Here is a 24653-nt window from a genome sequence, read left to right on the forward strand (position 1 = left end):
ACAGAAAATAAAGATAGATGAAGTGTGAACGAGAGAAAGTGAGGGGTAGAGGGAGCGAGAAGGAGACACAATTCCCTGAAGTTGCAGAACGACTTTTTGGGTCATGTGACCTGCCCAATTATAGCGCTACAGTGACAGCAGCAGTGGAAGATGGAAACACACTGTGCCGGCGCTATAAATCTCCTGCGTACACACACACACACACACACACACACACACACACACACACAGAGTCCTGCTCTGCCCCTAAAACAAATGCAGATCCTCACCATCTCCCTTCACACAAACGCTCTTGCACTACCTGTGAGGTGCTGCCAGTGTTTGGACATCAGACTGACAGGAAGTCAAGCAGTGAATGAAGGAAACGGAGCTTAAGAAAGAGACACAACCATTATTCAGCCCAGAGCTCTTTACATGCTTTACAATGTATAACATTACTGATAATGAAGTGACAAAGGTAAAGAAGAGACAGAAAGATAGATAGATAGATAGATGGACCAAACTGGAGACTTTTGAAAACGATGGCATGGCTGCCAACATTCGCTCTGCGTATCTCTGATTACCGTGTACGTAAACAATAACATCATGCTCATTGTTGTACCTGCATGAATGACCACGCAACATACGTTTTCGGTTGTGTAGTTTGGACGGAGAACGTTTCTAATCGTTCGTTTTAATTTAAAAATGCCATTTTAAAACAAAAGCGCACTGGTGTAAACAGAGCCACAGGCGTAATATACCAGTATTGGCAATAATCGTTATGTTTAAATAATGAAATATCGTTATCATGTTATTCAGGAATGTCGTAATAAACTGTTATTGGTGATATTTTCGAAACAGAATAGTGTGCATACGATAACATGACGCATAATAATAATAACTCTCACGTGCCATTTGTTTCATCCATACTTTTTCATTCCCTCGCACAGAAAGTCCACAAGCGAGACTCATGGGACTAATAAAACAAATTACTTTCCAGGAAATCCCTTATATGGACAAAGGCATCCAGCTGTCACTGTAGCTGAATAAAATGCAGTCAGAAATATTCTGTATGATGAATCATGATGAGAATCAGCACACGATTATAACAGTATTTGGTTTTGTTTGTCTTGGGTATTTTCCTACGGATAATTTATATTTATTTCGCAATGCTAATTGAAATGGCCTTTTTAACTGAATAGAATACTATAAAACAAGAATCAGTTCATAGAAATAAGTTATTTCAAACACTCGATAAACACTATAACTCAAGAGTAAAAATATGTAGATGTTTTCATAAATTGTCTTACTTTGACACTGCTAAAGTAAAAAGGGTTAGCATTTTAGTTATCTGCTAGTGTTTTTGTTCATTTTGTATTCAATTGTGTGATTCATCGGTAAAAAATCTTTTTATTTTTCAAGATTTCTATAGATACCACGAAATATCGATATGGATTTTTGAGGCCACGATGATTGTGTTGTGAAAAATCTGATATTGTGACAGCCCTAACGTATACTACAGTTTGACTAATTTTATTTTATTTTTAATTTTTTTGTAGTGTAGGCCTACATATTAATAGAAACACCAAAAACATGGAGAATAATTCTCAATCAATTATAATATAATTTAAATTTAAGATCGAGGAAGAAATGATTTAAAACTAATTATTTCTATGCTTACTGTCATTATTTGTGCTCTTTTCCCCTTGTTTTTACATAGTTCATTTCATTAATGAAAACTATGTTGAAAAATTTTCTAAAATGAAGACAATGAAAAGACAACAATTAGGTCAATAAACGAAAACTTTGATTATATCAACATGCAAATATATTTGAGGATAAAAGACGAGACTTAAATGTATTCTAAAAAATAAAAACTACACAATCTCTATATATTTTCGTGGGGAAACTGCTGTACATGCCTCTACTACGCAAGTTTTCATGTGTGCGTAGTTCAAAATCCCCAAATCAGAGCTTCTCTATTAAAAGGATACGTTTTCTGCCCGATGTTTTACTTATTTTTTTCAATCTGGCAGATTGCGGCAGTGCAGACGATGATCTGAAAACATGGATAAACAATTAAGCTGAAGCTCAGCGATCTCCACGTGAGATGTTTGTCTTAAATGAAAGTGTCATTTAAGTGTGTTGAGTGTCATGAGATTTCGACTATTGTTTGCAATTGTGGTTGCGGAATAAATGCACTTACTCAACCTCTGTTGAAACATTATTGCAATTTGTAATTATTGGATTTACTCTTAGGATTTTGACTGTTATAATTTTTTTTCCGTATATTCTGAGCTGTGAAATATTGTATTAAAGGTGCAAATAAATATAAAAAAAGTAATACAAAAGACTCATTTAGCTAGACGAAACGGAAACCAACCAAACATCAACACACAGAATAACAAACGCCTTTCCTAACCAAAAGAAACCAAACAACTGGCTTCTCATGTCTGCTTTGCCGAACATCTAGCGTGTTTGTAAATATAAATATGTAAATTAGACCGTGAGGTTAGCTAGTGAACGAGTCGCAGGGTGTGTGTTTGCTCTGCCCAACTGTTCATTAAAACACAGGTCATTAATTTTAAAAGTGATCTGGTGAGATTTGGGTTATGAAAAGAACATAGACAGCGTGTGTGTGTGTGTGTGTGTTAGAGAGAGGTTGTGCTGACAGCAGATGATTTATGAGGTCCTACAGCAGGTGAGCTGCTCTTTGTGTTTCTGAAATCTGACACACACACTCAAAACTTGCTGTACAAGCACTCCTGCCCACACACACTCATTACTTTGAGAGAGAGAAAGCCAGGCGAAATAATCGCAAGGAAAACGAGAGCCTCCGCGATACACAGAAGGGAATAAAATGGCTTTATCTTCAGCCAGACTGAAGGATTCTCACACATTGCCGCTCTGGTCCACAGAAAGTTCACGTGGAAATGAAATAACGAGAGAAACGAGCACCTCTGACATTTTCTTTTTCTTTTTAGACCATGCAGCAATTATAAGCAGAACAGAATGTGATGATTACTAACGTCAATTCCTGTCTGAATAACATGCTGGCAGCTCGCTCGGCTGCCAAAGGGGAAAAAAAAGATGTGGAAATAAAAGAGAGTGATCAGAGACAAGTGAGATGAAATTATAATTTGTGTTAATCGGATACTATTGCCTAGCAACAGGCACGGGGCGTTTGTACTGGGGTAAATCACTATATTTAACTGCTTTTGTTCAGTTAGTTCAGAACAAGTGATGGGAAAAAATGTGTAAAGAGAAGAGAGAAAATACAGAAAAATTAATTTGGAGAGGATAATATTGATGCCATAACAAGAAACTGCTAATTGTTTTTGTTTGTTGGTGTTTTTTTAATGTGAAATTGCTGTTTTCTTTTTCTATTTACATGTTTTCTCTTATAAGTATTCAATTAATTACTAGTGAAATCAATTTAATAAATTAAAAATAGATTTTTATTTTATGCAAGCTTTCTTATTTTTAGATTAGTGTATTAACTGAATTACTAGTAAAATTAATGTATACACAAAAACAATTTAGAAATGACAAAAAGGTTAGGTAATAATTTAATTAAAAAGAAACTTATTAATTAACTAATTCAATTACTAGTAAAATGATTGTAAACTTTTGAAAAAAGAAATTCAGAATACAGATGATACAGAAATTATGAAAAAAAAGGGTTTCCTGGAAATTTTCTTTTTGTTGTTGTTGTTGTTGTATTCAATAAATGTTCCCCCCTTCTAACTATTTTTAGAATTATGGTGTTAATTTAATTACTAGTAAGATTAAAAAAAAAAAAGAAATTAATAAAAATGATTTTTAAAAGATTTGCTGCTTTTTTTTTTTTCCTTCTTACGGTTTTTGTTTTAAGCATTGAAACAGTTTAATTACTAGTATATTAATGTAAAATAAAAAAGAAATCAATATAAATTAGAAAAAGTCTGTTATTTTCATTTAATCATTAATATTTTTTTATATTCTCATATTTTTATTTTTTTTATTTTTCAGTGTTTTACAGTATTATTTATTTACTTACTGGTGAAATTAATGTATGCATATAGAAATCCACTTATAAATTATTTATAAACATTACATTTTCTAATCATTATTGTTTTTTGATGCAAGTATTTTTCCTTCTATTTTTAGGTATTTTTAATTACTAGTAAAATGTATGTATAAATAAATAATTCAATTCACAACTTAGATTTAAATTTGTTTATTTATATAGAATAATTATTGATCAACAATGTATCAATTTGTTAAAAATCTAAAATGTAAAATTAATTTAAAGCAAATAAATATATTAATTTAAAAAATAAATAAGCATGGTACTTAAAAATAAATAAAATAAAAACATGGTACTGACCATGGTAACCACATGCTATTTATATTTTGAACTGTGAAACTGCTTGGAAACGTTCACTGCATACCTTGGCAGCATCTTTGGGAAGGTCGAAGGGAATTTGTTGGCGTATTTTGGGTGGTAGTTGAGTCAACACCTGATTCTTGAGTCTACGAATCATAATTTCGCTCAGACGCTGGTGTAACTCGTCTAAATGAGACGCACCACGACAGTCCCACTGCCTTCTGGCCCCGAAAAACCTGCACAAGAAAACAGACATTTTACTCATTCGTAAAACACACTTTTGCTGTATAGCTACCTCATTTCTCCAAAATCCTCAGGTATTATCATTGTAATGAGAGCTTTTCTGTCTTAAATGTGTGTGTGTGCATGTGTGAGAGATTTAATTATGATTGTTTTATATTTACTGCCGCATATACGAATGATTGACAGGAATTTGTGTGTGCGCTTTTGAGTCTTTTCCTCTGTAGATTAATTTGTACTCGGAGACCCTTGTGTGAATCGCTGTCATTTCAGTTCTCTGCTGTAGATTTGATAAGAACAACACAGGAACAAAACTCCTCTCAGATGTTCTGAACACCACTCATCTTCATGACACAAGTCATATCTGAGCTTCACATTAATGCTTCCGCTACACACACACACACACACACACACACACACAGGCAAATTAGCTCTGCAGCAAACCCTAGTCAGCTGTCTACCTAGAAAGCATTCAAAGGGATTACAAATTTGTGTTGCAAATGTAAAATGTTGTTTAACATTGTAAATAATCGCAGAATGAATTGCAATTAGCTTAGATGGTGGGCAAGCTAATTTCTTTAAATACTTAAATTATCAATGAAAATGCTTTAATTTCATAAAAATGCTACTATTTCGCACAATATATTTGTGTGTGAATATCAGGAATTTTCAACGTGGAAAGTGGTAAACTGCAGAGAAATTTGTTTTGTTTGTTAGAATAATTTTCTCGAATATTTTGCACTGTTACATTCTGCTTATAAGAATGGGTTTACGAACCATTTGCAGAAAAATGTGCTCGTAAGATATCCAATATGTAAGATCTTTCTGCTTGTAAGAATGATTTTTACAAACATCGTGCATACATTTTTTTTTTTACTCAAAAATGGTTTTGCAAACAATTTGTTGAGAAATTTGCTCTGCTTGTAAGAATGTTTTTTCTTTTTTACATTTTGCACAAATTTGATCTGCTCATGATAATGAATTTGCGAATGATTTCCAAAGACATCTGCAGTACACATAAAAATTGTTTTACGAACGTTTTACAAAAATTAATTCTGCATGTAAGTCTGGTTTTGCAAACAATTTGCTTTGCTCGAAAGAATGGTTTTACAAACAATATTTCTTTGTATTTCTCCCTGCATCTGAAATGACAACTTCCTCAAGTTGCATGGCGAATAAACAACAATAACAAAACCGTAACGCTAAAAAAAGAATTTAGTGCAAACAACTTGTCTTCTAATTAAAAACTCTCTTAATTAAATAAATATAGCCATTTTTTGTGTTCAACTTTTCTATGTACATAAACTGTTTGCCATTGATGCTTTTTATTAAATTGACATTTGAATGCTGTACTGTACAGTAAAGAAGTGTTTTTACTTATAGTGGGCGTTGCAGTATTTTTTGGCGTAGTCGGTCCAGGTTCCAAATCTCCGTGGATACAAAGCATCGATTTGCATGAAAAGCTGAAAGAGAGATCAAGAGATCAAAACATCAATCATTGCGACATCATAAATGTCAAATACAGAACTAACTTTACACTAGTAACTTCCAATGGCAACAAAAAAAACTTTAGAAAGAGGGACACTTTTATAGTTCTGACCTTGGGCCTTTGCAATCATGAGTTTATTGAAAATCGGTCAGCAGATTTCTGTTTATGGCTGGTGAAAACAAATACTCTGCTGATTAAAATGGGTATTAAGTTCATAAAATGCAAATCTGCTTCCTCTACGAGAAAGTCTCACAGTGCACATTATGCACAGTATAAACTTAACAGTGGTTATCTTGATAATGTAAGAAAACACTTGTGTTGTGACTTTCGTAAGAAGTTCTGCTAGATGTTTCAAAGTGATTAGAGAAGCAATGGCGGTCAAGACTCCCGCAATACGCACACAAGAGTCATCTTGAGAGGTCTTTGCATATGTAATGATGTACATTTTGGTAATGCTTTTGTCCGGTGAACGTTTTAAAGAAGGAAAATAGCAGCTCTCACAATGAAGCCTTCAGTATTTCCTGCTTAATGTATTGGTCAATAAACTGGGTCTAAACCGAGTCTGTTCAATGGGTTTTATTAAAACACGAGCAGAATTAATTTCACATCTAAAACTGGGAAAACCATTCATATTGAATTGAATGTAACACTTTATATAAAACATGGTTTTTATGAACCATTTACTAAAATTCGGTCTGTTCTTTTTTTGTATGAATGGTCTTACAAATTATTTGTAAATGGAATTCATTCTGTTCATAATGGTTTTGAGAATGACTGGCACAAACAATTAGCTTGTAATGGTTTTGTTAATGATTTACATTTGAATTTGTAATGTTCGTCAAGGTTTGTGAATGATTTGCGAAGAAATTTGCTCTGCTTGTAAGAATGGCTTTGTGAATTATTTGCATATGGAATACCTAATGTTCACTGTTAACAATTTGCATTGATGTTCAGAATCAGAAACAAAAATAGCTTTTTTGACAAATATGTTTGCACATACAAGGAATTTGTTCTGGTGACAGAAGCTTCAAGTACACAGAGACAACAGCAACACACAGGTTTTCAGACAGTCTGGTGTAACGCCGTCTGAGTCTGGTGCTTTCCATCTCTTTTGTTTCCTGAAGACTGAGGAACCATTTACATGACAACCTTTTTAGCCAAAAACTGGAAAAATTGTATGCGTTTTGCCTGTTACATGACAACCGCGTTTTGAAGTTAATGAAAATGCCATCGCCATCTTTGAAAACATTGACGTCATGCATATGCGTCGCACATTTTAGGTATGAAAGGATTCAGGCAACCATGCGCACGCAAATACAAAACTCAATCGCTGTTGTGTGAACAGAGAAACATAGGCTATGGCAATGAGGAATTACTAATAGGAATTACATTTTTAGAATATTTCTCATTTGTTTTACCAGTTTTCATAATATAGACAGAGAGAGTGTATAAGTCTTTGGTATGTATGTGTGTGTATATATATATATATATATATATATATATATATATATATATATATAAGAAATACCTTTGTGCTTCAGCAAATAGCTGCCCATCTGAGGGGGTTTTTAGTGGAAATGGGAACATAGTTTCAGTGGAGACAGTGGAAAGACTTGTGTTCTTAGCTAAAAAAATAACTGTAGTTTTATTATTTAAATGCAAATGAAAACACATTGAGATATATATTGAATATCGTAAAAAAAAAGTAACAATATTTTCTTTTCATATATCACCTGTCTAGAGTCATTTTCGTATACCTCAAACTAAATATGGTGTCCACTCTGACCAAAGTCTTTCAGAATGAACTGTCCATGTTTTTTGTTCACTGCAAATGTATATGAAGATGAATTTTCAATGTTTCAATATATGAACAATTGACACCCAGGTACACAGGACTACATTGTTGTACCATCAGTTTTAACCGCTTCAAATTAAGTTACAGTTCACCCAGATTTGTCCTCATTTACTCACCTTCAAGTTGTTCCAAACTTGTTTGAATCTTTCTTCTGCTGAGCAAAAGAAGATATTTTGAAGAATGTTGGGAACCAAACAGCTGATGGTCCCCACTGAATCCATAGAATTTTTCTCCATACTATAGAAGTCAATGGGAACTATCAACCATTTGATTAGCTCCATTCTTCAAAATATCTTCTATAGCCCCTTTCACACTGCACATTGGTCCCAGAAAATTGTCGGATTGCCTTATGTGTGAATGCAAACATAAGCATTTCAGGATCAATCCCGGGTTGGGGACCTAGTAACATTGCTGGGTTCAGCCACGGAACAAGCTTTGTGTGAACAAAAGCCAGAATAAATGTCGTAAAGGGTGTGTCGTAGACTCGTAGTAATGACTCACGTTTTCGTGCAACTCTCTTACTAGGTGGTTTGATGGCAGAATAACATTCATGACGGAAAAATATGTACAAACTGTAATGAAGCAGAGATCAGTCCGCCAGCTAAAGTGAAAGTTAACATTCGTTAGCATAACATTTTCGACTCATACATTACACATCAGATCGTGATGTCACGTGTCATTGTGGGACCTTTACGGGTTGTGTGTGAACGCACACTGTGGGCCCTATTTTAACGATCTAAACGCAAAGTGTAAAGCGCACGGCACAGGTGCACTCAGGGCGTGTCCAAATCCACTTTTGCTATTTTAAAGACGGAAAACGGTTGGTGTGCCATATATATATATATATATATTAAATTAGTAGCAGCGTGTACGCGCGTTGTGGACCCGCCTATACTAACACGCTCTTTAAATAGGCACAAATGCATTGGCTAATTAAACGACGTGGCGCTGGACGGGAAAATGCAAACAGCGCCAGACTGAAACTAGCAAACACACTTGCTCTCCACCTTGTGTCGCATTGCGCCGGGTGTACGGGTAAATCTAACGTTCAGGGAACAATTGTCGGGACACATTACCCGTGTATTATCCGTAATCTCAATGTGAAAGGGGCTTATTTTCAACAGAAGAAAGAACATTTATACAAGTTTGGAACAACTTCTAATTATAATTTCATTTTAATTTTTTCGAGGTGAATTATCCCTTTAAATGTATCCACTCAGATTAAAATCTACTAGAACACAGCAGCCTGATTCTTGCATTCTTAAAACCGGCGTGACAGAGTCACAGATTGTGACATGAAAGCAAAGACCCACAGAATATATAAAAAAAAAAATGAAAAGGACTGGGAAAAAAGAGAGCAAGAGAGAGAGGAACAGAGTGAGACGGTGTGATGACAACGGTGATTGTGGAAACTACAAATATTACTGGCACACCTCTGGACAGAGCAATAATAGCAGAGATGAGCATTGTGCTTTTGAGACCTGTGAAAGAGAGAGCGCTCTCTCTCTTCCCTCCATCTCATTCAGAGATGTGGCTCTAAATTCACTTAAAATACCCTCATTTTTTCTCACGTCTCCCCTTGGCATTGATAATCCACCTCAACAGAGGTCAATGGGTTAAATAAACACCCCCGCTAGCGTAATATCGAGGCAAACAGAACAAGGTGGACAAAACCACATGAAATGAGATAAAATATCCGACATTGGTGCACTGTATAAAGTATCAACGTAGAAAATGATCTCTTGTTTGATTGATTAATTTAATTTCGCTCCGAGTGAGTCATTAGACCAGCGAGATAGTAACTGTGTGACAAATTTCATGCTGTCACTTTACAGAAAATATGAGAATGACATTAAATGTTTATTCCCAATGTAAACTAATGTGCCGCACAAGAACTTCATGTAGTAATCAGATAATTTTATAGTGAGTACAATAGTAAAACAAATTATTTTAATAACTTAGAGGTAATGTTGACGGGGGAACTTATCAGAACTTTTAGTTTATTATATTATCGCACTCGCAATTTTGGGTGACATGAGCGATGACTGGAGTATGGGAAATATGTCAGCTAATGACAAGATCTCCTCCTGGTTTAGCTCAAACAAAACCATGCTGCATATTACCAAATGGCTTAATAAATCAAAGCAAATGACAAACAGATTTGGAGGAAACCATACCTCCTCTGGTCTGCCCAGCGCTGGGGTGCCAGTAAGAAGGATGGCACGCTTGGCGTTCTGAATGACTGGCACCAATATTTTACTACGAGCTGCGTTGCGAGATTTCAGGTAGTGGGATTCGTCCACTAGGATGACACCGAATCGTTGTTTGTTCAGGGCCTCCAGCAGGGGGCGTGCATCCGTCGTGAGCAACCCGTATCCAAGTATAGTCACTTTGCTAGTGCCAATGCTCCTACAAAACAACAACAAAACATCTTAAGAATTCAAATGTGCAACACAATTCTTATTAGCTTTCTCAAATGTACCTTGTCCTTTTCATTTGAGTTATAATGCGTAAAACAAATACCGTATTTTTCGGACTATAAGTCGCACCTGAGTATAAGTCGCATCAGTCCAAAAATACGTCATGATGAGGAAAAAAACATATAGAAGTCGCACTGGACTATAAGTCGCATTCATTTAGAACCAAGCACCAAGAGAAAACATTATCGTCTACAGCCGTGAGAGGGCGCTCTATGTCTTCAGTGTAGACTACAGGAGCACTGAGCAGCATAGAGCGCCCTGTTGCGGCTGGAGACGGTAATGTTTTCTCTTGGTTCATGTCTCTTAGTTCAGTTCTCTCGGTTCATGTCAAATTAATTTTGATAAATAAGTCGCACCTGACTATAAGTTGCAGGACCAGCCAAACTATGAAAAAAGTGCGACTTATAGTCCGGAAAATACGATAAACACCAAAATGGCTGCTGTCCACCACAAAAAAACTATGTGTCTGCTGATGTAACTAGGGTGAAGGATGTGAAGTAATTGTTTACCCAAAAATGAAAACTGTCACTATTTACTCGCCAAACTGTTGCTGGTAGCCATTGAGTACCATATTATATTATGCATGTCTATTGTCTTAAAAGACTTAACCAAGACAAAATAAGGATTTTCCACTAATTTACTAAACAATATTTAAAGATTTTATTTAACTTTACAAATTTTAACCTTGCAGCTTCCAGTTGTAATGCATCACATTACAAATGTTATGCGTCGCAATTGGTATTGCAGAATTTACTTTTATACTATAATATATACAACCACAACATATAAATTGTCACATAAGAAATGTCAGCAAACATCTCCATGTTGACGTTTGAGAAAAGGTAGCTTTCTTCTAAAAACAAAGTTAGGTTCGATTGGGCACATGGGCTTTGACAAATATCGAAAATAACTATAAACAATTACATGGTTAGTTACAATTAGCTTCTAACATTAGCCTTTGTGCTAAAACAAAAATAATTTTGGGGCACGACTTACAAACTTACAAATCCGTCACAACCGAAACGGTGTACACTTATATATTTTAACTAGTTTACATTATTAGTGTTTTCATTGGGCGTAAAAGCATGTGATGCTTTTTAGACTCACAGTTTTCCGATACAGACTGTAAAGATGCCAGCCGTACACTGAAAGGAAATGATGTGTGTTCCTGCTTTGCACTAGAAGCCATTAGAGTTAAAATATCATTCACCATGCTGACAGGCCTTCATCAAGCTCAGAGGGAGATGTTGCCATGGTAACAACTTCACAGGTCGACTCAACCCCGGGCCAGAAATCTCAGGGTAAACAGAGCAATTTGTGAGCCTCTTTTTAGAAGCATCAATAACAGGCAAAAAGACAACATGACCCTCTGACTGCATGGGCTGTAAAATCAATCCCAGCATCCTCTGTGGAAGGGCAAGCTTTCTCCCAGTCCTAAGATAGAGCTAAAGTATTCTTTGTGCCAGATTCGCAGTCGTAAAAGGTGAGCTAATTTAGGATTTGTTTAATATCTCTCCTGGGAGGTGATTTGATTTCATTCGTCTGCCGTGTGATTTGTATTGTGGTATAATTTCGTAGTCACTGAACAGGAGATTTTACTGCCGTTTTGTATTTCTACAGGCTGAAAATCTGCAAGAATAGATTTTATAACATTCTAAAGCTACTCATAAAAGTGTGACACACAGGGGGGGAAAAAAATAATAAATCAAGAGATTTCTTCTAACTTTTCCAGAGGCTTCTGCAAAGTCGTACTCAGTCATAAATTTCATGAATCAATTTTGCCACTATGATTAAACTCACACCCAGTCTGCAAGAATCAATCTTTCATTTTGAGCAAAAAAATCTCTCGGCCACCAGAGCACGGTCCACTGGATCCCAACTAACCGATGTCCCCCTTTTTTTTCATGGACTGCGAAACAATCTTAAACGATCGATTACCAAGATGCCCATTCGGTGTGTCCAAATGTAGCTACAATTTACACGTCATCAAATGTCCTCCGCTTGAACAACATTCAGATGTTGATATGATCTTTAATATTCAGATTACATGGTCATTTTTAAGACGTCTAGTGGTTGTTGGGATATAAATATGACACTTGAAATAGCATGCAATGTTTTTCAGATGGTGCGCTCTCTCAAAAATGTCTTTGCAATGCATTTGTGTACTGGAAAAGCAATATGCAAATATTGTGACAATTACAGATTGAATATATAAATATATATTTTTTTAGGTGTAAATATGATTACCTATGATGTTAACTCTAAGAATCTATTTCACTATGGAGAAAATCAATAAAATGTTTCACTTGTTCACTTCCTGAACCCAAGTGATGTGCTCTATCGAACTTAAATTTGTCGTACATTGTATCGGCCTTGCTTTCCACCAAGTTGATGTCTCTGGGGTCGAGTTCGGGAATCCACTTCTCCAGCTCTTCAATCCAAGGGTATTTCAGAGATGAAGGCACCACAATCAGCAGAGGCCATTCCTGTTTGAAGATATACGCCACCGAAATAGCCTGGATCGTCTTTCCCAAACCCATCTGACGGAGAAGATGCTGGTTAGTTGTTTTAGGGCTCTCTAAAAAACCGAACTGAATTAGAATCAAGGAAATCAAAACGTTCTTACCTCATCTGCAATCATGCACCTGCAAAACAGAAATGAAAACTGATGAAGCACATCGCACTTACATTTTCATAGTTCAAAGACGATGACCCACCCAAACACCAAAATCAGTTGTGTCTAAATAATTATCTTCTGCATCATGTTTTTAATTTCTTCCCTAAACCAATGTCCAGAGAGGCACGTATTGATCCATGCAATGTTGTGAAAGCTGGGCTTCCTAGCCAGTGCACATTGCTCAATATAATTTCCCGCACACCTGAACTCAATGGCCAATTTCGCGCTGGCAGCCGACGGCATGGAAAAACTCAATCCTGAAGCAGAAGTGTGTGGAGCCCTGCTGCGGCATACAGGCGTTTATTTAAAATGCCCATTCATTTAAGACCCCAATAACCAACTAATATAGGTTGTGAATCCACCAAGCTGCTCCTCTAAATGATGTTTACCCAGCATCCTGACCTCAGCATGTTGTCGTTGAAGATATGGGTTGAGTCCTAATCAATGCAGCAACAAGACGTTACAAACATCCATATTGTACAATCTTGCAGTTTTTAGTTTTTGAATTCCTCGCTCCCTCCAGACATCCACTTAGAATAACAGTCAACCAAAAAAATTACCATTTTATAATCCTCTGAATTAAACAGGCTTTTCGTTACTGTACTTCACAAGGCATTTTCAAATGTTTTGAGTGAATTTAAGAATTTGGAAACTATTTAATACAGTCAATATATTCCTTAAATTATTCAATTAAATATAAAAATATTACACTAACATTTAAAAATATGGAAAATTAGTTCATGTTAAAAATAGAATATATATATATATATATATATATATATATATATATATAATTTTATTTAATTTTTTTATATTTTAAAAGTTTAAGGAAAAATAGGAAAACAATATACAAATAAAAAAACAAAAATTAAAAGAATTTCTTTTTTGTATTTTTCATTTTTAAATGTTTTATATATATATATATATATATATATATATATATATATATATATATATATATATTAGGGGTGTAACGATACGCGTATTCGTATTGAACCGTTCGGTACGACGCTGGTGTTTGGGTGCACTTTGGATTCCCTTTAAGCTATAATGGTGATGGCAAGAGAGTGGTGGATAAAAAAACAACGGTATGTCGCATCTGCAACATGACAGGGTACACCAGCGGGAATACAAAAAAAAAAAAAAAAACACCAGCGGGAATATCTGGGATATATGCGTCAGTACTATCTGGGAAAAGACGAAAAAAAAGGAGAAACATGCACGCAGCAAACTATCCCTGCAGCATTTAGACACTATAGCTTACAGGGAATCCAACCCAAACACCAGACCTGTTGGTTATTTTAGGATCTTATATTTCTGGTCTGTTAAATGCATTCGACATTTTGCAACGAGCCTTCAGCGCGTGCTGAGTGAGCGAGCGCCTTAGGGGCCGTTCACATATCGTGCCTAAAAACGCATGGAAAACGCTAAGCGCGTCTTTCTCCTCCTTTCCAAAGCGCTCGGGCAGAAGCGCTCATGAGGCGTCTGTCTTTGCTAAGCAACAATGACGTGCTCTCTCCATGAGACGCGGAAATTTCAGCGAAGGATAAATGGATTTGCAGCTCTAAAAATCGCTTGCAGTAGCTCTGCTACTAAATTTATTTCAAAATTGCAATCCATATACAACTATGATCAGCTGATCCTTCATCTTGGCTGAGCTCTCAACGTTGTTACGGGAAAGGATGAAGCTGATTGGTTGGTTCTTGTCACATGACCCGCGGTGCGCTTGCGGCATTCTGAAAAGTTGAGATGTTTTTACATTTTGCTGTATCTAAAACGTATCGAACCGAACCGAACCGAACCGTGACATCAGTGTATCGTATCGAACCGAACCGTGAATTTTGTGAACCGTTACACCCCTAATATATATATATATATATATATATATATATATATATATCATATATATATATATCATTTGAAAGTTCTATTGTTGACATCTCTGAACAAATAATTTTTTGCTGTTTATTTTTGATGAATGATCTGAGTAGACTGTGGAGGCAGTTTTGGATTTTGTGATCATTACTGTACAGTACAGTATAACATATACTACATCAAACAACTTCAAAAGAAAAGAACACACAAAAAAAAGTGTTTTATGACCATCTTGTATACACTTTTCCTCTTATTCCTAGCGTTTACAGTATGACAAATCCACCAAGATCTCAAGTTTCTTCCAATACCTCCTGAAGACAGATGCAAACAAATAGCAGAACAGCCTAAAACATTTGTTTATATCCTGGTGATGACGTTCCTCATTTTGGTTAGAGAAATGTCACCCCGCTCCCCGAGCCGCCCACATCCATTGTTCAAACACTGGATCTACTCATTAGAGGGGAGATGCTTCCTCTTTTTCATCTTGATTTTTTCTTTTAAGTAGTGCCGAGAGACACTGATTTTCTGCGGATTCTTTCAGGGGGAAAAAATTAATTGCTCATCTGTCGGACGATGTTCAAGGATTTACTGGGAACAAATGAAGCTGATACATGCAGGACCACAAAATGAAAGAGCTTTGCATCTTATTTGTTTATTTGCTCTTTTCGGTTTATTATTAATGTGGAATCCAGCAACGACGTACGGGACGGCCGTTATAAACACACTCCCTTGAAAGTGGCCCATTTAGCTGATGATGATGCAATATTTTGCATACGGTGTACAAATACAGTATTGTATTGTAACTATTGTACAAACAACAAACCCATCTTACTTTATGAGAACAAAAAAGATATATATACACACTGAATACACTCTGAACAAAATGATAAATGCAACACTTTTGTTATTGCCCCCATTTTTCATGCGCTGAACTCAAAGATCTAAGACTTTTTCTTTATACACAAAATACCTATTTCTCTCAAATATCGTTCAGAATTCTGTCTAAATCTGTGTTGGTGAGCACTTCTCCTTTGCCGAGATAATCTATCCACCTCACAGGTGGTCTTAGATCTTTGAGCTCACCTCATGAAAAATGGGGGCAAAAACAAAAGTGTTGCGTTTAAGAATTTTGTTCAGTGTATACATACATATATATATATATATATATTATACATGAATATTTACATATAACATAAATCTAAAATCAAATACATATATTAGCATTTACATTTTAATAATGTTAAATTAATAGACTATGAATATTAAATTAGTATAGTAAATTAATATTTTAGTAAAAATAATGCTAAAAAATATAAACAATAAATTAAGTATTAGTATAATATTATAATTATATTTCAATTATTACAAAGAAAATGTGCAGCATTTTGTCCAAGCAACAATAAAAGGACACATTTAATCTATAATTTGTCTTTAAAAAAATTAAGAATCAAATCGAATCATGACTTGAGTGTATCGTTACATTACTATAACTAAATATAATTTAGTTATATTTAACGATGCTTTTTATAAGATAGAAATGTTAAATGACTGACAGTTATATCCGGTTATGCAAACTACTACATTCTTTTTTTCTCCCAAATGTTAAGTTTAGCTACTTAAAAAACATTGATTTTACCCCCTTCTTGTCGAGAAATATAATGTAGCTATTCGGTATCGATTAATAAGTCGTGTGGCAGCGCTGACAACAAGTTTATGAGCTTCTGAATGTTACTTTTTGCACAGCGCGATCTAAGATCTGTGTGTGTGTGTGTGTGCACACACATCAATTAAAGCAGCTCATTAATACAGAATGATGATTAAACTGAACGGTTTTAATGCACTGGCCTTGTTACACGTACAGTGGTGTTCAGTATGCTCACACTGTACAGCATATCTGTTATTCAGTTTAATAGTTTTAAAAAACTATTGATGAAAAAATCTTCAGAAACTATTTGCATGAAAATCAAATAGGCCTATTGTTTTTTTTTTCAAAATGTTTATGTAATGCATAAAAGAAGAGTGTGTGTGTGTGTGTGGGGGGGGTGTTGGCAGAAAAATGAAAAAATGGCCATTCAGTGTATTTCCAGGTTTAAACCCCACTAAAATAGCCACTTTATGTCAAAGTACCATGGAATTAACCTCACTGTACCATGAGATGGCCCAAATACTTTTCTTTTTATCAAGGTAATAAAGCAAAAACTAATATAGCTATATTATATTTTTATCAGTATCAATAAAAGAACAAAATGACCTCTTGAAATGTCTAAGAGCGACAGAGGCACAAATAAAGAAAAAGAGGTGAGAGACAGATGGAAAGAGAGAGAGACAGCTATGATGCCCTCTTCATCTCGTCTTCTCCTCCCTCACTGTGAAAGGATGATTAACAGCCTCTGTCCTGCCACTGGCTTTTTTCGCCTTCAAATTGTTGGAGCACTTGCTAGCGCTGTGTAATGTGCTCTCACACACCTCGAGTGTCTCTCAGGCGTGTGTGCTGTTTCTCCACACATTAATCACTGCTCTTTAAATAAAGCTGCTTGCAACCGACACACACCGCTGTGTCCTGAAGGAGGCTCCGTCTGATTTGTCTGTCAACAACACCATCAACTTAATTCTAGTACACGTTTCCTAATTCACAATACATAGATTAAATATCAAATAAAAATTCATAAAGGAAATGTAGATAAAGTTATATAAAATATATAGACATTATGTAAATGATATAAAAAGCCCCATGAAAGGGCTTGACAAGCAGTTACTTTGAGTTGAGTTACATCATCTCTAAATTATCTTAAGTTACCAACATATATTTTTATAAAATATATAAATAATAATTAAAAAGCAAGGAACTTGTGTTGGGGAATATCAATGATCAAATGATCAATATCAAAATAAAAAATAAAAACAATATTTATATAAAATACTTAATCCTTCAAATTTGGATACGTCCCTTATAAGATCTCTATATATTAAGTTTGTTTTCCTAAGAGGAAAAACAGTTAATTTATTTAGTAAAATTACATTTTGTCGACATTTTGTAATAAACTAGCATATAGATTACATCAGCTCTTTAACGAACAATTAACTAAAAGCAACAAACTCAAATCAAACATTAATATATATATATATATATATATATATATATATATATATATATATAATTATGCACATCCCTAATTATATATTTAACTATATTTCATACAAGCATGCCGTTGTTTTCTGACTTAATTTGCACTAATTTGCTTTATTTCACTTTCGTTACAAACAAAATTTTGAATAATCTCTCAATCCTCCCCCATGCCTTTATTTGCACCTCTGATGCAATTATGAGCGGCTGTACAGTATCCCTTCTTCCCAGCCATCTATCTCAGATCAATAGCTATCGATCGTCTCAGCCACAGCGCTCGATACAGAGACAGATATAGTTTAGCTCCTGTGTGTCACATAGTGGCTCGCGGTGTAGCCGTTTGATTGGTGGGTTAGAGTTCAGGCCTCATTAAACCGCAGTAATTGTGTCAGCAAGGCGTATGCTAATCCGCCCTCACGTAGCATTTCATCATGCGATATGATGAATTAGCATTTAGTTATAGTCCATACGCTGGTGCATTATGGCTTTATTAGCATCTTTAATGTGGCGTGAGGGTGTTGTGCGTTAGTGTGGCATTGATAAACATGGCTTTCTAACTCTTGTGGCTAACTATTCTGTGGAAACAAAAATCTTAAAGTGGTAAACAATAATATGTAATGTAGCAGTTTAGATAGTCTCAATGTCTTTAAACTGCAGCAATGCTTTTTTGTACTTTTATGAATACCTTTGTTACTGCAGTAAAACTAAGCATTAGCCACCACTTTAAACTTGTTTTTGAATTTATGAAGAAAAAGTTACTCCTAAAATGGTTGCGCACGATGTGCTGCTTGTAAACAAAATAGACCACCCCAATTTTATTTATAATGTTTAGATTTTTGGCTGGTAAAATAAAATAAAAAGATAAAAGTATAATTGCTTAGAAAGCCAATGACAAATGAAGAAGAACAAAAAAGCAGTTTGATTGAGAGCCCAAATTACGTAATTTACTATGATTTTACAGTAGTAACAATAACCGACTATTTTACAGGAAATTGTGGTTTACACAGGCATCTTTTGTAATCTATAGCCTTAGATCTAATATTTCAACTCGCAAGTAAGGTTTTATCAAGAAATGGCTGCCGTTCACCTTTTGTGCTTTCAAGATATGAAAGCAACTGTGGATATCTATCTTCTTGACTGGTAACAAGCCGCTGATGAAATCACGCTATAAGTAGCACAGTGCAGCTTAAAACACTGCATCATCTGAGCAAGTATTGTGTCTCAGTGTGTGGTTTGTGCTGTAAAAAAAAAAAAGAAAAAAAAAAGAAAAAAAAAAGCAATTCTGCTTCAGGGGGATTATTGAATTGCAGAGAGAGAGAAGTGGGAGATAAAGACAGCGAAAAAATGGAAATCGATGGTTAAGAAAACAGAGTGGTTGTATTCTATTACATGAGAGGCAGATCTACTCCAACCACAAGGTAAAGATTCACACGATTAAACAAAACCGACTCTCCAAACACGTAAACAAACGCAAACACCACTAAATACTTCCTGCCTTGGTTTGCTGAGGTTTTTCATGTGGCTGTAACTGTACTCCACCGTGTACGACATATCTGTAGTGTTGCGACATCAAAGATGGAGACAACCTGCGACTGAAAACAACTCAATTCTCTTGTATGTTTCCGAATTAAGCAAGGATTCCAATAATTGGTTTGGAGGAAGGTAACCAGGTATGATCTGACATTAAACATCGACATAAGTGGAGAATGACTAAATATTGTCAAAAAAAGACTGTGACAATTACGTCAACAATCATTTGACCGCTCAAAGAGTCAAGAGCACTTGTGCTAACCACTGCCTCGACAAGGCATTTCAAATAATTTCCTTATGAATAGTAACAGATCTCTTTCAGATTAACGACCTGACAGTAAAAACAACATGGAAAAATGGTTTCGATCACAATTTGCATGCAAACCTAATTGCAACTCATTTAATTTCTGAATTTAGGAAAGAAACAATATGTTCTGATAATTGGTGTGGAGGAAGATAACAAGGTATGATCTGACATTAAACTTCGCAATTAGTGAAAAACAAACAAATTAAATGCTCAAAAAGAATGTGGCAACATTTAGACAACGTTAAATAAACTTGTCAATTTACTGATTTAGCATTTACACTTCTTTAAAACAGTCCGTGATTTTAACTGTTAAGTCTAAGCCAGTTAAGTCACAGGTATTCTAGACTTAGTTTTTGAGAAGTTTTTTGAAAAGACAGAAACATTAAAATGATCCCCATTCACGTAGTTCCATGAAGATGACAAAAATGCTGTATTGTGCATGCCAGGCCAGTAGGTGGCGATTTCATTTTGTAAAGAAACACTACACAAACTTGTTTATTCCAAGCAGCAACCTCTCGCTGTCTCTCGTGGAGCCCATATGGAAGTTAGTGACTTAAACTGTCATTTGTCAACTGGCCGCTTGAGGCTGGCTGCAAAAGGGAGTCAATCCCATAGACTCCCCATGTTAAAATGCCTATCTTTACAGCAGAAAAATAATTACTTTTTTACAGCCTGGTTAAAAAAATTGTTTTGGTCTATAAACAACGGTGAGGAGAGTGCTTTTTTTAATAACTCATCCATTTTAATTATATTAAGCCTTAAAGTTCTGCATAATTAGGACTTCGACCACTTGATTGACAGGTGGATTGCTGTTGCTATCACCACCATCAGGATAGGTGGGCGTGGCTTCAGCAACCAGTTCCTGCCTTTTAGCCCATTTTCAATTATCCGGGAGTTACGCGCGGCGACGTGCTTCAAAGATGGCGACGGCCGACTTAGCCTACTTTTGGCTTCAAAAACACTCTTCAGAAACCTATGGGTGATGTCACGGACACTAGGTCCATGTTTTGGATACAGTCTATGGCTTATACACAGTTTGCATGCAGCCTTGTAACCACTTCTATTTCTAAACGAAACAAGTATATTTGAATATTTATCATGGAGGAAGATGACGATGTATGACATTCAATTTCGAAATTAGTGAAAAACTAATAAATAAATGCTCAAAAAGAATGTCAACGTTAATTCAATCTTAAATAAACCCTAACAAATTTCCGCTGGTTAACTGACTGAAAATCTACGCCGATCTAAAACCGTTCACGTTAATGAGATTTTCTCTTAAGTCTGTCAAGCCTAATATGAAAAGTAAACAGTAACTAACCACCTTCATTTCCCACGGCAAAAAACATTAAATGAAACGTGGCTAGTCATTGGAGATGATGCAGAGCCGTGTGGACACCTGTCCCGGTTCATTAGACGGTAGGCGGAGAGTCTCTGTACGGATAAAGTAATTACAGTAGAGGATTACTCGGGTTATTGGCTGGAGTGGAGATTACATATTTAATTAGAGAGCAATTATCTGGGGCTATAATCCGCATACTAACTGATTAGCGGGATCAAAGCGCTACACAAGGGGAAATTAATCGCTAAATTAGATTCAAGAACAAAAAACAAAGGACGAATCACGTGCCAATTTGAATAAAAGTGATAGCTTCATAGAGGTGACTGATGCATGACGGCTTGATGTAGTAACTTCGAAGATGCTTTTGTTATCAAGAGTATCTAGATCCAACAGAGAACCCCTTGCATCCAAAATGAATCTGTGTGGAAAGTGAAATTTAGATTGGTGCACTGTAGTGTTTGATTTTGTGACGAAAGTTCAAAAGTATCACGGATTTCCCAAAATATTAATTCGTTTCTTGAACATATTACATTGATTTCCGAAGGATCATGTGATACTGAAGAATGAAGTAATGAAGCTGAAAGTTCAGCTTTGCATCACAGAAATAAATTGCATGTTAAAATATATTAAAATGGAAAACAGTTATTTTAAATTGGAAAAATATTTCACAGTATTACTATTATTATTTATTTATTTGTGATTTTATTTAGATAAAATAGTATGCAGTGTGTACGGCAATGCTTAGAATACTGTATCCCACAATGCAATGCACTAAATGTCATCATCCATTGATTTCAAGAAGCAAGTTATCTCCTCTTTTTTAAAATTTTTATACAAAACCGCATTAAAAATAATTAGATAATTAAGAAATAAAACTGAATAATACATTTAGTAGATAATAAACATGCAATACAATCAGTCAAAATCATGTGATATCTACCATTATTTTATAATAATCATTTTGTCAAAATGCACAAAAAAAAATAAAAACTGGTTATGCATAATGCTTAAACAAAAAAACAATCTTTTATTTTGTTCAAACCTGAAAATAATATGTGAAACTGTACTGTTGCACGGAAATAAAAAAGTATAGCATGCTACATTGTTGTCACATATCTCCTGAATGTTTAAAAAAATGAATTTACTCAATTTTGTGTTAAAACATCTCATTGCGAACGGAAGGCCAAGTTGAGCATGTTGCATCATGGGATACGGCACTCATTTAGATGTTTTCAGGTCATCAAACAATCTTAATATCAGATGAAGAGAATGAAAGTGAAGACGACAATATGCATTAATTGAAGAGAGTTTTCTAACAGCAGCTGGCACTGTGCGAAACACTACCTGTCTAGTTAAAGAGGACATTAGTGTTGGCTCACTGAATACAGTCAGACTTGATTACAGTCAATAAAAGCTGGTTTATTCTGTGGCCAGATGCACCAGACCACTTAAAGGAAGAAAACCCTTAGTACTAATACCCTTACAGTTATTAGGGTTTGCTTAACTTGAGGCTGCTCAAACCAAACACTGACTCTTGGCATCCATGTCAAGAAATCAGCAGCAAACACATTACACCAAATCCATCAGTGTTGAAAGTGTGAAAGTGTTTTCTAGAGCTGTTCGATCAATATTGTTCGATAAAAGGCACATTATTTATGGCAGCATAAAGAAAACAAAACAGCTGCCTATTTGTGGCTGCAAATACACTTTTTTTATTTATAAAATACACAAGAAAGAAACGCTTTGATTATAAAATGCCACAATATAATACTTATCAGCTTTGCTCATAAATATAATAAATATTTTTATATATTAAAAATAGTAAATAAATATTTTTAATTTAAGCATGACATTTTGTTCAGTTGTTTTCTAAAGCAGTTATTTCAGTAATGCATTATTTATAGCATATTTATGATGTGTCGATTTTTATTTTGGTATAACTGAGATATTGTTATTATGAATTCGTTTTTATATTTTTTTATATTTCATTGTAAGTTTTAGTTATTTTGTTTGCCATTTGTATACATTTTTGTTTTATAGTTTTATATAGTATTTTTTCAGTACTTATTTTAATACAAAACTTGTTAACTATAGTTATATATTTAATGAATACAACAGTAAATATTTATTTATATTCCAAAATTATATTTATAATATATCTAGTATTTATAAATGTTACTATTATTATTCATACTTTTGATAATAAATATGTGTAAATAAATTGTAAATATAAAAGCAACATTGTAAATATAACAGCATTTTTTTTTTTTTATGAATTATAATAACCCTGTCAGTTATAGCCTTTGTTTTAGTTCTCTCCCTTAAATAATTAGCTAGATCCATCCCATCATCCACTGTGATTCCTTTGGGATTCTGTAATATCCGTCCTGTTGAATGTCTGCCTAATTAAGTGAGTGACCCTGTCTGCACCAAACAGAACTGTGTGTGTCCTGCCATCGATCCAGGACCCTCGGCAGCGTCGACGAACTGACCCGTCTGACCCAGAACATTGACTGACAGAACTGCAGTAAATTAGATTCTCACCTGCTTAAACCAGGCACAGGTTAAGAGATGGAAAGATAGACACACACTCATGAATGGTGTTCGGTTTCTAGACACAAGGTTCAATAACTCATTCATGTCATGTGATACAAAAAGGTTTATACATAAATGTAATGATATTATTGAAATTAAAGTTGAAAACACATTTTTTATTTATTTAGATTTCTTAATTATTTGATGCATGGGTAAAAATGCATGTTGTATGTGTGCATTTGAGATCACTCTTCACAGGTAATTAATTTGTTATTTGTATCAAAAATGTAGAAAAAAAGATTAAATATATTTTTTTATTTTTAAAAAGTTAAAAACTAAATTTCTGTTCTGTTCATTTAATTTGCTTTACCATTTCATCTACTTGTTATATGCAACAGTTTAACATTCATTTAATTTTTTTTATTACAATTTAAATACATTGTAAAACAAAAGGTTGAAAACAAAATTTGTTAAATAAGTTATGTTTGTTTGATCAGTGTTTGAATTTCAGTTATTTCTTGTTTGTATCGAAAGTTTAAAATGTAGAACAAAAATAAATAACATAAATACAAAATTCATGTTATCCAAGTTCTACTAATTTTTAACGTGTAACTTTCTTGTTTTGCTTCATTTGATGTATATTGATATCATTTGGAATAAAAATAAGCAGAAATATAAACAGAATAGATTTGAGATTCCTTTGATAAGTCTTAATATTTCATTGATGTTATTTGTATTGAAGTTTTCAAGTGAAAATAAAAATTACGTTTACATTTAGTCAGTTAGCAGACGCTTTTATCCAAAACAACTTACAAATGAAAAAAATAAATATTTAAACAATATTTAAAAAC

The 24653-nt window shown here is 34.5% G+C and overlaps 1 protein-coding gene across 3 annotated transcripts in view; it reads right to left on the reverse strand.

Moving 5' to 3' along the window:
* zranb3 (zinc finger, RAN-binding domain containing 3) overlaps positions 1 to 24653 on the reverse strand; it is a 51526-nt gene that overhangs the window by 26041 nt on the left and 832 nt on the right. For 2 of the 3 annotated variants that reach the window (XM_026235694.1, XM_026235693.1), the window contains 5 exons: positions 13039 to 13057; positions 12774 to 12952; positions 10110 to 10341; positions 5966 to 6051; positions 4413 to 4584 (listed from right to left, as the gene is read on the reverse strand). In XM_026235694.1, coding sequence (XP_026091479.1) covers positions 4413 to 4584; positions 5966 to 6051; positions 10110 to 10341; positions 12774 to 12952; positions 13039 to 13057 — 688 coding nt within the window. Of the gene's footprint in view, positions 1 to 4412; positions 4585 to 5965; positions 6052 to 10109; positions 10342 to 11519; positions 12725 to 12773; positions 12953 to 13038; positions 13058 to 24653 lie in introns of those variants that run through there. The other variant, XM_026235695.1, reaches the window with a different exon arrangement.

This window comes from Carassius auratus, chromosome 47, assembly GCF_003368295.1.
Source record: "Carassius auratus strain Wakin chromosome 47, ASM336829v1, whole genome shotgun sequence".
NCBI lineage: Eukaryota > Metazoa > Chordata > Actinopteri > Cypriniformes > Cyprinidae > Carassius > Carassius auratus.